The sequence below is a fragment of the Xiphophorus maculatus genome, chromosome 2 (assembly GCF_002775205.1).
Source record: "Xiphophorus maculatus strain JP 163 A chromosome 2, X_maculatus-5.0-male, whole genome shotgun sequence".
Classification (NCBI taxonomy): Eukaryota; Metazoa; Chordata; class Actinopteri; order Cyprinodontiformes; family Poeciliidae; genus Xiphophorus; species Xiphophorus maculatus.
Genome location: NC_036444.1, coordinates 2,629,319 through 2,641,418, shown reverse-complemented (window position 1 = coordinate 2,641,418; position 12,100 = coordinate 2,629,319). Strand labels below are relative to the sequence as shown.

General features: G+C 39.1%; 1 protein-coding gene across 3 annotated transcripts; it reads right to left on the bottom strand.

Moving 5' to 3' along the window:
- Window positions 1–3,585: 3,585 nt before the first annotated feature.
- det1 (DET1, COP1 ubiquitin ligase partner) lies at window positions 3,586–11,400 on the bottom strand. Of its 3 annotated transcripts, none has more exons than XM_023342698.1 (9): window positions 11,230–11,400; window positions 9,556–9,888; window positions 8,566–8,832; window positions 8,283–8,495; window positions 6,788–7,011; window positions 6,560–6,689; window positions 5,869–6,059; window positions 4,773–4,964; window positions 3,586–4,171 (listed from the first exon to the last, which is right to left on the bottom strand). In XM_023342698.1, the coding sequence occupies exons 2-9, from the start codon at window positions 9,802–9,804 to the stop codon at window positions 3,982–3,984; spliced, it is 1,656 nt and encodes a 551-aa protein (XP_023198466.1). In that variant the 5' UTR covers window positions 9,805–9,888; window positions 11,230–11,400; the 3' UTR covers window positions 3,586–3,981. The 3 variants fall into 3 exon arrangements, with proteins under 3 accessions (XP_023198466.1, XP_023198470.1, XP_005795930.1); XM_023342702.1 differs by having other exon boundaries at window positions 9,556–9,885; XM_005795873.2 differs by having other exon boundaries at window positions 9,556–9,835.
- Between the last annotated feature and the right edge of the window lie 700 nt (window positions 11,401–12,100).

Below are 12,100 nucleotides of genomic sequence, written 5' to 3'. Positions count from 1 at the left end.
CCTCAGAAAAAAGGAAATTTCTGAGCTACAAAAGTTGAAAAGTTTTTTACTGAATAGCTAAATAATTAGTTAGTAAGGTAAATATTTAGCTAGCAGGCTAAACATTCAGTTTATGAATTAAACAGTTAAATATTTAGCTAGCAGGGTAAACATTCAGTTTATGAATTAAAAAGTAAAATATTTAGCTGGCAGGGTAAACATCTAGTTTATAAACTCAACACTTAGCTAAATAATATCCTTATAAACTATTTATCTTCAAATTAAATATTTAGTTTGTAAACCCACAGCGTCTTGAATGCTAGTTTGTCACTAAGAAGCATTTAGCTAGCAAGTAAGCTAAATATTTTATTTGCTAGCTAAACATGTAGTTAGCAACCTAAATATTACCTTAATTCTAAATATTTAGCTGTAGGATAAACATTTAGTCAATCACCTAGACATTTAGCTAAATAATTTGATTACAAACTATTTAGTTCAAATCTAAATATTTAGTTTAGAGAGTAAACATTTAGATAAGAAGCTAAAGATTTTACTTGCTAGCTAAATATTCTCTTAGCAAGCTAATTGTTTTGCTAACTAAATATTCAATTTAAGTCTAAATATGTATTTAGTAGGCTAAACAATTAGTTTACATACTAAACTATTTAGTTAGCTAAATAATCTGCTTACAAACTATAGGTATAAACTAAATGTATATTTAGCAGGGTAAACCAATTTACAAAGCTAAATATTTTGCTTAGAAATAATTTAGCTCCAAACTAAATATTTATCCAGTGGATGATCAGCCTCCCTAAACTAATGCAAGCTAGTACACTGTAAAATAAAATCTGTATTTTCAATAGTAATATACAGTAAAATTGACAGGAAACATCTGTTAACTATTGAGAATTTAAAGCTGTTGATTAACTGGTGAAAACAGTTGCTTGTATATTTTACACTTGTACATTCATTTTATAGGTTGTTTTTATGTTGATTTTAGAAAAAATTTTTATTTTCCTTAAGTTAAAACCTTTTTACAGTAAAACATTGACTCCAGTAGCAATTTGAATTGCAAAATCAACAATGATGATGCCATCTAACAATGAAAGGAAAAAAGTTTTGCCAACCACATTTTACTGTAAAATGTACTTCTGTCATGAATTGGTGGTGAGGCAGACGCAGCAGACCCAGGTAAGATGAATAGTAGATTTTAATAACGAAACACACAGTCCAGCAACGGGCCGCATGGCCGAGCGGAAGCCAGGGCTCGACGCCGGTAGCAACCGTTAAAACGACTGGATAAGACGGAGGACAGAACGCAAATTAGACGAGGACCTGACAAAGAGCAGACGCACACGTGACACTAAATACACTGGGGGTAATCAGGGAACAAGAAACACCTGGGAACTAATCATGCAGAGACAGGACAACACGGAGACACAGATACACAGGAAAACTCGAAATTAACACACAGAAAACACAGAACATGACAACTTCATTTTTTACAGTGTAAATGATGCAGATTTTTCTGTAAAGAACCTCTGAAGTCTTAACAGATGACGATGCATAAAATGAAGAAAATTATGGACGACCCTGATCATCCTTTTCATGGGACTGTGTTGGGAAAACAGAGTGTCTTCAGTCAGAGGCGTCTTCAAACTCACTGTAACACAGACTGCTACGAGACATTGTTCCTGCCAACAGCCATCAGCATCTACAATAACTCTTTGAAGAATTTGAATTAATGAGTTACAACATTTACTTTCCCTTTGGGATCAATAAATTATTTTTGAATCTGAAAACAAATGATTTTCAATGAGAAGATTCCAGTTTCTGGCGCTCCTGCATCTCTTATATGTGACCTGTTTGCTTTGTGTCCTCCCGCCATGCGAGTTTCCCATAATTAGTTGATTATCACAGCTTGTTGTCACACAAACACACTGTAATGACATAACATGGCCTCTTTTCGTCCTTCATCTGCATTTACTCTGCAGTAAACGCTTCGCTTCAGTCAGTCGGACACACAAACGTGAATCGGCTGTTCTGTGTAACCAGAGGCAGCAGAACACTTAATCCCCTCCGCACCTGCTTTCCATCTCTGCAGCTGGCCGGACGGCTGCACCTCTCAGGCCCTCGTGTGTTTGTTATACATGTCTGCGCAGCTCCAGGGTCTCTGCTGTTGCTGCTGCGACCATTTGCATATTTGCAGATTTCTGTCCGTGCCGGCGTGTGATTAATGATACATTTGAGCTAAGCAGGTGGAGAACAGATGGATGTAGTAAAGAACAGAAGTTCTGATCCCAGACGCTGCCGAACAGACGGCAGGGAGCAGCGTCAGGGTCACAGCCGGCGACACCTGAAATCGATTTTTAGCTCTCCGTGTGTGTATGAGCGCGGTTCGGAAAGATACACATTCAAAAATATTTCTGTTAGTTTATAAATCAACAAAATACATTAAAGATCGGCTGTTGTTGGGTCAACCTTCCAGAACCTCTCAGGTCTTCTGGTTCTGCTCTGCATCCCCAGAACCAGAACCAGAACCAAACATGGAGAAGCAGCATTCAGCTTCTATGCACCACAAATCTGGAACAAACTTCCAGAAAACTGAAAAACAGCAGAAACACCGAGTTCCTTTACATCCAGACTAAACCCACCTTTTTAGAGTCGCTTTTAAAACATAATAAATGAAACATTGATAAACATTTTGATGGGTAGCAATGATTTTTTGTTACTGGTTTTCAGTTATTGACAATTTGATGTGCTTATGGTGTTTTTGTTTTTGAATGTTTTCACAGAGTAAAGCACTTCGAACTGCTTCGTTGCTGAAATATGCTGCACAAATAAACTTGATTAAATTATCTTAATCTTATTGGAAGATTTTAATTAATATTTTTCCATAAAGTTCAACAATTAGGTTTGTACGTAAGGCTTTATTGTGAGATGTTTTGTTTCTCTTTGGTACTTGACAAAATGTAACGTCTGTTACTGGTTGAAATGTGCTAAACAAATAAACTTGATTGAAAATTAACAGCAATAATTTTATTTAGTCTGTTACAAGTGAAAAAATGTCATTTTCACCATGTTATAAATCTGTTCATAAACAGTACAGACTCAAACTAAGTACTTATTTATCAAGCTAAACATTTAGGTTTGAAGCTAAGTATTTAGCTTGCAAGTGAGATATTTAGTTTACAAACTAAACATTTAATTTACTAGAAAAATATTACGCTAACAAACTGCCAAGCTCCAAATAAATATTTAGTTAGCATGCTAAACATTAGCTTCAAACCAAATATTTAGTGTAGATCCAAATATTTGGTTTTAAATAGTTTTTTTAGCAAACAAAATATTCAGCTTTGAAACTGTGACCTTTAAAAACAGGTGAAAACATGACTGAAAAATTAAACCTCTTTTTCTCATTATGCAGAGTAAACAACAAAAATTATTGCTGTTAATTCTTGACAGTGTAACTTTGTGTGTGTGGCTTTTACAATGTAGGCTAGACGGGAAAAAACTCAAACTAAACAAATTTATCTTCCAGTTCTCCAATACAAGTGAACATTTCTTAGCATTCTTTAGAGAGAAGAAAAAGTCAAACCTCCTTGGTAATAAAACTTAAAAATCAAATGAATTTTATTAGCTGTAGGATATGTAGAGTTAAATATTAAAAAGTAAAACAATAAAAAATTAAAAGAACCAGGGAATGAGAAAAAAAAAAGGAAGCAGAGAAGGAAAGAGGGATCCTAATCTTACTTCCTAAAAGTATGGAAGTAAAGTCTGGAGAAAAAAAATTCATGTTCCTTATCCAACTGTAAAAGTTTCATTAATCATCCGTCCATCTGCCTGTTTTTCTTTTTTGGTTTGATATTGAAATCCAGCTGTGAGAACATCTCTGAGTTTTTATATCTAGTCTTTAAAATTCAGAGAAAACTCGAGTCTGGACGTTTGCAAGTAGAAATGTCCAGGATCCCTGAGTGAGGAGCGGAGGACGACTCTCCTCCGTCACGCGGAGACGTGTCTCATGTGGAAGTTGACCACGTACTCCGCGTTGGTCCGCTGAACGGAGATGGCGAATGGTTCGAAGGGATGGAAGGTGAAGGCGACGAGGCGCCGCACGGCGTGGTTAACGGGTCGACCCAGAAGGCCCGCCTGGATCTTAAACTTCAGCAGGCCGGCGTCGCGGGCGTAAAACCTGCAGAGGCAGAGCGGCTCCGTTAAACTGCTGCATCTGACCATGTCTTTATATTTATTTATATTCATTTATTTTCATCGATTTTCCTTAAATGAAAAAAAAAAAACCAGTATTTATACATTATCAAATTTGTTATAATTTTTTTTATTTAAAGCTGTTTCTTTATTGTATTTTTTAAATCAATTGTTTCATTAGCTGTGTATATATTATATACATATACTGTATATGTATATATATATATAAATTAAATAGTTTCATTATCATTTTTGTAGATTTATTTTTATTATTTCAGTCTATTATTTATATTTATGTTTTTTACTTGTATATTAATAAACAATAGAGTCGTTTGATGAATGAAAGACGTGGAAACAAACAGCAGAAGGATGGATGTTAACTTGAAAGGAGCAAAGCTGCATCTTTGAACTTTCAGCTGAGGAAACGATAAGAAGCAAAAGGTGATAGCAAACCTCCATGATGATTTTAAATGCCAATTAAAACCCTAGAAGCTGTTCCAGTTCAAGTCATCTCTATGTAAACCCCATTAGCCTGACTGCAGGGCTGCGCCATCCGGAGGTGTGCGCGCCCTGATTGGAGTGGCTACCTGATGGGGTGGTCTCCGCAGGTCTTGGGCCTCTCCATCACTGACACCCACTTGTCGTCATAGCTGAAGAGCGACAGGTCGAGGTAAGGGCTGCTGCTGTACGACTGGGCGCTGATGGGCAGCTGACCGAGCAGCCGCCGCACAGCCTCCGTGTGGCCGCCATATTTGGCGTTCACTATGGTGTCTTTGAATCTGGGGAGGAAAAACGGGGAAAATACTTCAGTTCCACTTTCTTCTGCTTCGTTTTTCACTCTAAAGGTGACCCATTATGCTTCCTTGAACAGATTAGGGCAGGTTCTATCCTGTTCAAAACACGTTCATTAAAAATAATTTTTAGACAATGAGATTTCAGTCTGATCAGTTCTGCCTATTTTCAGTGTTTTAGGGACTCTGTCTCTTTAAATCCAAATAAGTTGCTGCTGGCCATGCCCCCCCAGCCCAACATTTACACTCACACACGATAATCACTGCAAACAGATGCAGAACAATACAACCGTACATCTTTGAAAAGCAGAAGTGGAGCCTCCTGCACAACCAACAATAACGCAGCAAATGGTATCTGGATGGTAAGTCAACAACAAAACTCTTGTCTTTTCCAGCAGCCATTGTACGGCGACCAAACCAACTAACCAAATGGACTGGAGCTCCATTTTGGTTGCTAGGTGACGGGCTTTGCTGTGGTTGCTAGGTAACATGGCAGTTCCTGCTGATTTGTGACGTTACATTCTGTTAGCTTTTGAAACGGCTCGTTTTGCATACATCAAAATACATCAATTTCTTGCAAAAAAACAGAAACGACTGGGTGTTTTTGGTTTCTTAAAGAGGCAGTATTATGTGAATTCGACGTGTAAAATGTGACTTTTTAATCATAATAAATCCCTTCAAGATCAAACAAAGCTTTTCCTCCCATAAAGGGTTTTATCACCAGAATGGGTGAAATTCAATCAGATCCCCGTTTAGCTGACCAGGTTAACGGCCTGAATCTCCGTCCTGTTTCTGCTCTTAACTCCCCCGGGCGTCTCTACCTCGTCCTAACGTCTGTCTGTGACATCCTGTCAGTTCGGGCCACGGCGGCAGAGCGGCGGCGGAGCGGTACCTTCTCTGGACCTGGCGGGCGTAGTTGTTGGAGGAAGCGGAGCAGGGGAACTGGACGGCCTGGCTGTGCAGCGTGGCGTTCCTGAACAGGTCACAGAAGTTCTCAAACAGCTCCAGCAGCTGGTCCGACGTGTTCTCGAACACGGCCAGAACCTCCGTGGACACCATGTTGTACACCACAAAGAACGACGGCTGGTAGGGAGACCAGGGGTCAAAGGTTAACGCAGCGCAAAAGGCTCAGAGAGAAAGATAAGAAGAAGAAAGACTTTCTGTTAGAGAAATCCATCCATCCAACCATCCATCCATCCATCTACTCATCCATCCAGTCATGTACTCAACCAATCAATCAAAAAAAAAAAAAAAACAGTTGAAAACAAAGTGAGAAGGTTTGATTAAATTTCTCCATTTGTTTTTTTAGAGGATTTGACTAGGACACTTTAGTATAACTAGTTTTCAAGTCACTGTGTGTGTTTGGAAAAATGTATATGCTAAATAAACCATCTTTATCTGCTCAGACTCCACTTAAATGAACTGTGGATTAATTAAATCCTTCTGTTCCTGTGACAAGTGAAGCTCAGGACTGAGCAGAATCCGTTGGACGATCGTTTCCTTGGAAACCCGACGGGGGAAATTCTCCTCATCCGAGGAAACCGGGGCAGCGGGACAAAGATCGGCGGGGGAGGAATGCATACCTGCGACGGGTCGGTGACTCTGAGCGTCACCACGTCTTCGCTGGTGTATTTGATGAAGAGGTGATGCTCGTCCAGCAGCTGCATCTTCCACATCCGGAGCCGCCTGAGCTGATCGAAGAACTGGAAAAACCTGACGGAACAACTCGGGTCAGAACCTAACAAGCCTCAGACACATTCAACTAAAAAAAATCAACTAAGAACGGGAGCTTTGTGAATCGGCGTTGTCACCTCCTCTTGGCGGTGGCGCTGCCGTCCTGCTCGGCTCGCCGCCACAGGTACACCAGCAGCCTGTGCTTCAGGGAGTTGATGGTTTTGTCTGTGTAGAGGCGCGGGAAGCCAGTCTGGCTCTCCGCCTGAGCTTCTGCGTAAACCGCCGACAGCGTCAGCAGGTCGTCCTCGTAACAGAAGCGCCCGATTGTCCTCACGTCCAGAAACGTCCCGTCAGGTGTCACCTGAGGACAGAAGAAGAGACAGAAGGCAGCAGGTGAACGTGTGTTTAAATATCTACAAAAACATTAAATGTTTTGTGTAAAAAAAAAAAAAAACAACAACAGATTTTTAATAAAACTGGACGACATTCTTCCATCCATCACTCGTAATGCAACACCATTTCAGTTACTTGAGGTCTGGACTTTGACTGGGTCGCTGCATCAGTTTTCAATATCTGGATCTTTTCTTTATCAGCAGTTCTATTGTAGCTTTGCTGCCGTTTTACTCTTTAATGGTGACCAGCAGGTGTGAACATACTGCAAACTCCAAAACACACACAAAAAACAAACTCACTAGAAAAACACTGCCAAAGAAAAATGCTGTAAAGGCAGAAAATGGAAGCAAAAGGGAAAATACAGAAAAACAACAGCAAATATCAAATGCTCCAACAACTCAAAGCCCTCCAGGCCACTAGGGGGAGTCGACCATTAAATCACATAGGACTAGACACTCAGTAAAGACAGGATATCCAGAAGAAACGTGGAGGAATTAAAGAAAAGGTGCATCATACTTTATGTCTTTTTACCCCAGACCACTAGGGGGAGTCTGGAGTACATAAGTAAATATTTCTCTTGGTCTCCATGATTCTGGTTGTTCTCTAAAGAACCTCAGGCCTTCAGAGAATATCTGGATTAATACTCAGCGAACATTAAACACAAAGAAGTTTACTACTGAGACGACACTAGGAAACAAAGCTGAACTGGTTTTAATTCAGGGTAATATTAATAAATGGGGTGAAGTTAAATGCATGCTGCACTTTTCAGATTTCTTTTGTTTCGCATCACAATGTTTGTTTTCAATGACTGATTTCTCAGACAACAAACCAGAAAGATATGTCCAGATAAGCTGCACTGCTGCCTAAACGATCTGAAAAACTTTGCAAATCATCAAGGAACTTAAATGCATGCCGCACTTTTCAGATGTTTTGGCTTCAGTTCACAACGTTTTTTAAACAACCCATTTCTCAGCTAAATAAATCAGAAAAATGAGTCCAGATAAGCTGCACCACTTTCTAAAATATCTGAAATACTTTGCAGATCATCTAGGAATTTAAATGCACTTTTTAGATTTTTTGTTTGTTTCAGTTCACTTTGCCTATTCTAAATGACACATTTTCCACCTAAACAAACCAGAATAATTAGCCCAGTTTAGTTGCCCTGCTGCCTAAATCATCTGAACAATGTTGCCGATTCCCCAGTGAAGGATTTAACCCCTTAGGGGACGACCTGCTCACCTGAAAGACGTGGATGGTCTGCTGTTGGACCGACAGCACGGCCAGGATGTTCCTGTAGAGGTAGAGGCCCTGGTTGTGAGATAGGATGATCTTATCACACTTGAAGGACCTGGTGTCGCACAACCTGCCAGTGTGCAGGTCAATGATGTGCAGGGAGTAATCCTCCAGCGGAGACCGCGGGTTGGGAGTCACTGACTCATTGTTGCGATACACCTGGTGGAACGTCAGCTAAAAATAAAACCTCTGAACTCGGCTGCTTTTCGCTCAAACCAAACCTCATTACCTCGAAGAAGTACGGCGGCGGATCGTCGGGGACATAGACGGCGGAGCCGACGATGACATATCTGCAGTCGTCAGTGAAGAGGCTGCACTCGCGGTTCAGGTGCTCTCCATTCGAAGCCACGTTGGTGACGTGGAGCAGCGAGAAGAAGCGCTGGAAGAGGCGGCTGCGGATGTTGAGGGAGCACTGGTCGTTGGCGGTGGACAGAGTCTCTCCTTCCTGGCCTCTCAGCAGGTCCTGAGCTGCCTGGCAGCCTTGGTATTCATAAATCTGAAAGAGAATAGCAACCAAATTCAGCTCAGAGGTAAAACTAGCTAAAAAATACTGAAATTATAGACGTAACAGCCTTCGTTTTAGTGTTTATACACTGCAAAAATATACAATTTTACCAAGTATTTTTGTTCTAGTTTCTAGTGCAAATATCTTATCACACTTGAAATAAGACAAAACTAACTTAGAAGTAACATTTCAGCAAGATATAGGAACTTGTTCTAAGTCAATAATCCTTAATATTGTTTTAAAAAATCACTAGTTCCACTGGAAGATTAATTTACTTATAACATTGGGAAAAATATACATATTTATTATGTTTATAACTGTATACTCGACAATTATGACATTTATTTTATTAACTTGATTTTATTCATAGCTGTTTTGTCTTTTTTGAGTGCCAACAAGTTTATGTTGCAGGAGTACAACAACAAATAAAATCCTCGAATCCTTTAAATGTCTTTTATAAGTGAAATGGCCTCAGAATAGCAATATTATAGTTTATCAAAATAATTCCTGGGATAATTTATCATCCAGCAAAAATTGTTACAATGACAGGCCTACTTATTATGCAACTGGTACATGCATAATCACAATGCAATACTTAACTAATAAAAGCTAACAAATACCCTCTAAAAACTAATTAAAATAAACTGAACTAGACAAAATGTCACAACAAAATAAAGCTAAAATGGTTGAAACGATTCAGGATTCTCCTCTTACTTCCAGCGACGTCTGGTCCGAGGAGAAGGCGATGAAGTAGCGTCCATCCGGCGAGAACTTCCTGAGGAAGCAGGGCGGCTTCTCCACGTTCACCACGGTGAAGTTCGGGAACAGGTTCTGGTGAAAGCAGCGAACCCGGTACCAGTGGGCCCCGGGTCGACCAGAGCAGACCCTTCGCTTCTCCAGGCGGTGGACGACGTTCTGGTTCTGGATCCGCCTGGGCTTCAGGGTCAGGACGTCCTCTTCCATGGTTGCAATCACAGGACCGTTTCAATCGTCGCTACGTTAGACGGGTGATGAGTTAAGAAAAATGAGTTAGCATTGTCCCGTCTGCTGTGGAAGGACAGAAGAGGAACAATAAGAGCCGGTGACGCTGCTACAAAGGAGGCCAACAAATCTGACCCAGTTACACCAGTTCTGTAAGTAATGAGACAAAATTAGGTATGAACCGATCCACTTTTTTCATGTCCGATACCAGAATCTGAGGTTTAGCATTGGCCAATATTGATCCGATACAGAAAAACAGTTCTAAAAATGTTTCTTTTTTAAAACCCAGACATAACTGCACAGAATTACAAATTTATTTGATATTGCTGCACTAATACAGCACATTTAAATACACCAAAAGCATCACAAGCTTGGTTAAAGATGTAAGACAACTTTAATTTATTCAGTCAGGGCAATTAGGAGAATAACAGCTAATGTAAAATAAATAATAAAGAAACTAACAAAAGAACAATAGATTGAATACCTTGGTAAAACATAAACTGTAACAAACCTTCTTTCAAATGGTTCAGAAAGTGCAATTAGGGATTCTAAATATAATGTAAAATAAATAATAAAACATGATGTTGCTCAGAGCTCAAAGTATAGAATTAGACTGAATAGATCTTCCCTTATGGATGGGGAACAATGTCACTTTTACCTGATCAAGAATGTTTTCAATATTGGGACTGATACAGATATTAATCTGACATTTTGTAGCTAAAATGTCAGTAAACTCTGGTGAGTCACACTTTCAAAGGAGTTTCTACTAAATACTGAAAAAATGTAAATTAAGTTTAAAAAAAAAATAATAAAAGAATTATTTCTGTCATTATTTTGGTATTATAAAATAAAACCAAACCCTTGTCTGATTTAATGTCAGGAAGCAAAGATTTTTTTATGTTGTCTTCAAATATCTGAAACACAACTAAAAAAACAAACAAACAAGAGAAATATAAAATAAAAGCAGTCAAAACATACAGAGACAGAGTGAAGCTAATAGCAATGAATAAAACAAATATGTGACTCTTCCATCAACAGCAGAACGTCTTTGGTTAAATTAATGAAACTCAGAATATAAATACATGTTTTAGACCAAATGGTGCAATAAAAACTACTTTATTAAAGGCATTTCAGGCTAAAAGAGATGAAAACAAGGAAATAGAAACATCTTTCATGAGCTAAAAGAAACAAACTGGCTAAATGTGAAGGGCTGCAGCTCCTCTTTGTAATTCATTAGCTAAATATTACCCCTAAACACTCAGCATAAACACAATACTTCTCTAATTTGACAATAAATACAAATTAATTTACAATCTAATATCTGCCTGAGTGAACTGACTTGCTGTCTGTTCCTCCAAGTTCATGAATTGTAGCAGAATATGAGGCTTAACTTCGACAAAAGCTTACCGTTAATGAGTCAATTTCAAGATCTTCGGCATCTCACTCCGCTTAAACTGGGACCTCAGGGGTAATTTATCTAATAAAATCCAAAACTAGGTGCAAATGTAACGCTAATGAACCATATTTCTCCAGAGTCCGAGAGAATCTGGAGTTTCAGCTCTGTTTGTTGTTAAGGAAGCGGACAGGAAACGAAGAAGAAGACTCCGGGTCACAGCGCCACCACCTAGGCTACAGACAGGAAGTGGTATTACAGTTTATCATCGAAAGTGAATTCAAACTCAGTCAGGTTTATTAGCCAAAATTGTGGGCACAAACAAAAAGCTTGATATTAAAGCACTCCTAGCGTACGGAATTAAAGTATAATAATGTAAGCTTTAGAGGGTGGAAAAAGAGTAAAGAGAAAATTTAAAAATATATATTTGCAACCATTTTTGTTAAAAGGATCCAGGATTAGTTGAACATGTTGGCCTAAACATGTTGCAATTTTCCTATAACCTAAAAATAGCTATTTGTGGTTTTCCAAAACTCATAATTACTTCAAAAATGTGCAACTTTTGCTCTATTTTTCAGCCATGGAGGTCGCCATTTTTTCACCGGTGGGTTGATGACACATAATGGTCCATTCTGTTCTGGAATCTACAGGGTAAACACAGGAAGACTAACTTTAGAGTCGTTGTTTAGGTTGACTGGTGTAATTTTAGATAATGCCACACTGTGTCACTATTATAAAAATAAAAATTGAGGGAAATCTGGATAATTTCCCACATGAAAGAAAGGAAAGCGCAGTGGGAGAGCCGGATCTGGACCGGGGCATTTCTCCAGAACATTTGTACTGCCTGCGGTACTGACATCACCGATCCGACCGGACTCAGCCCAG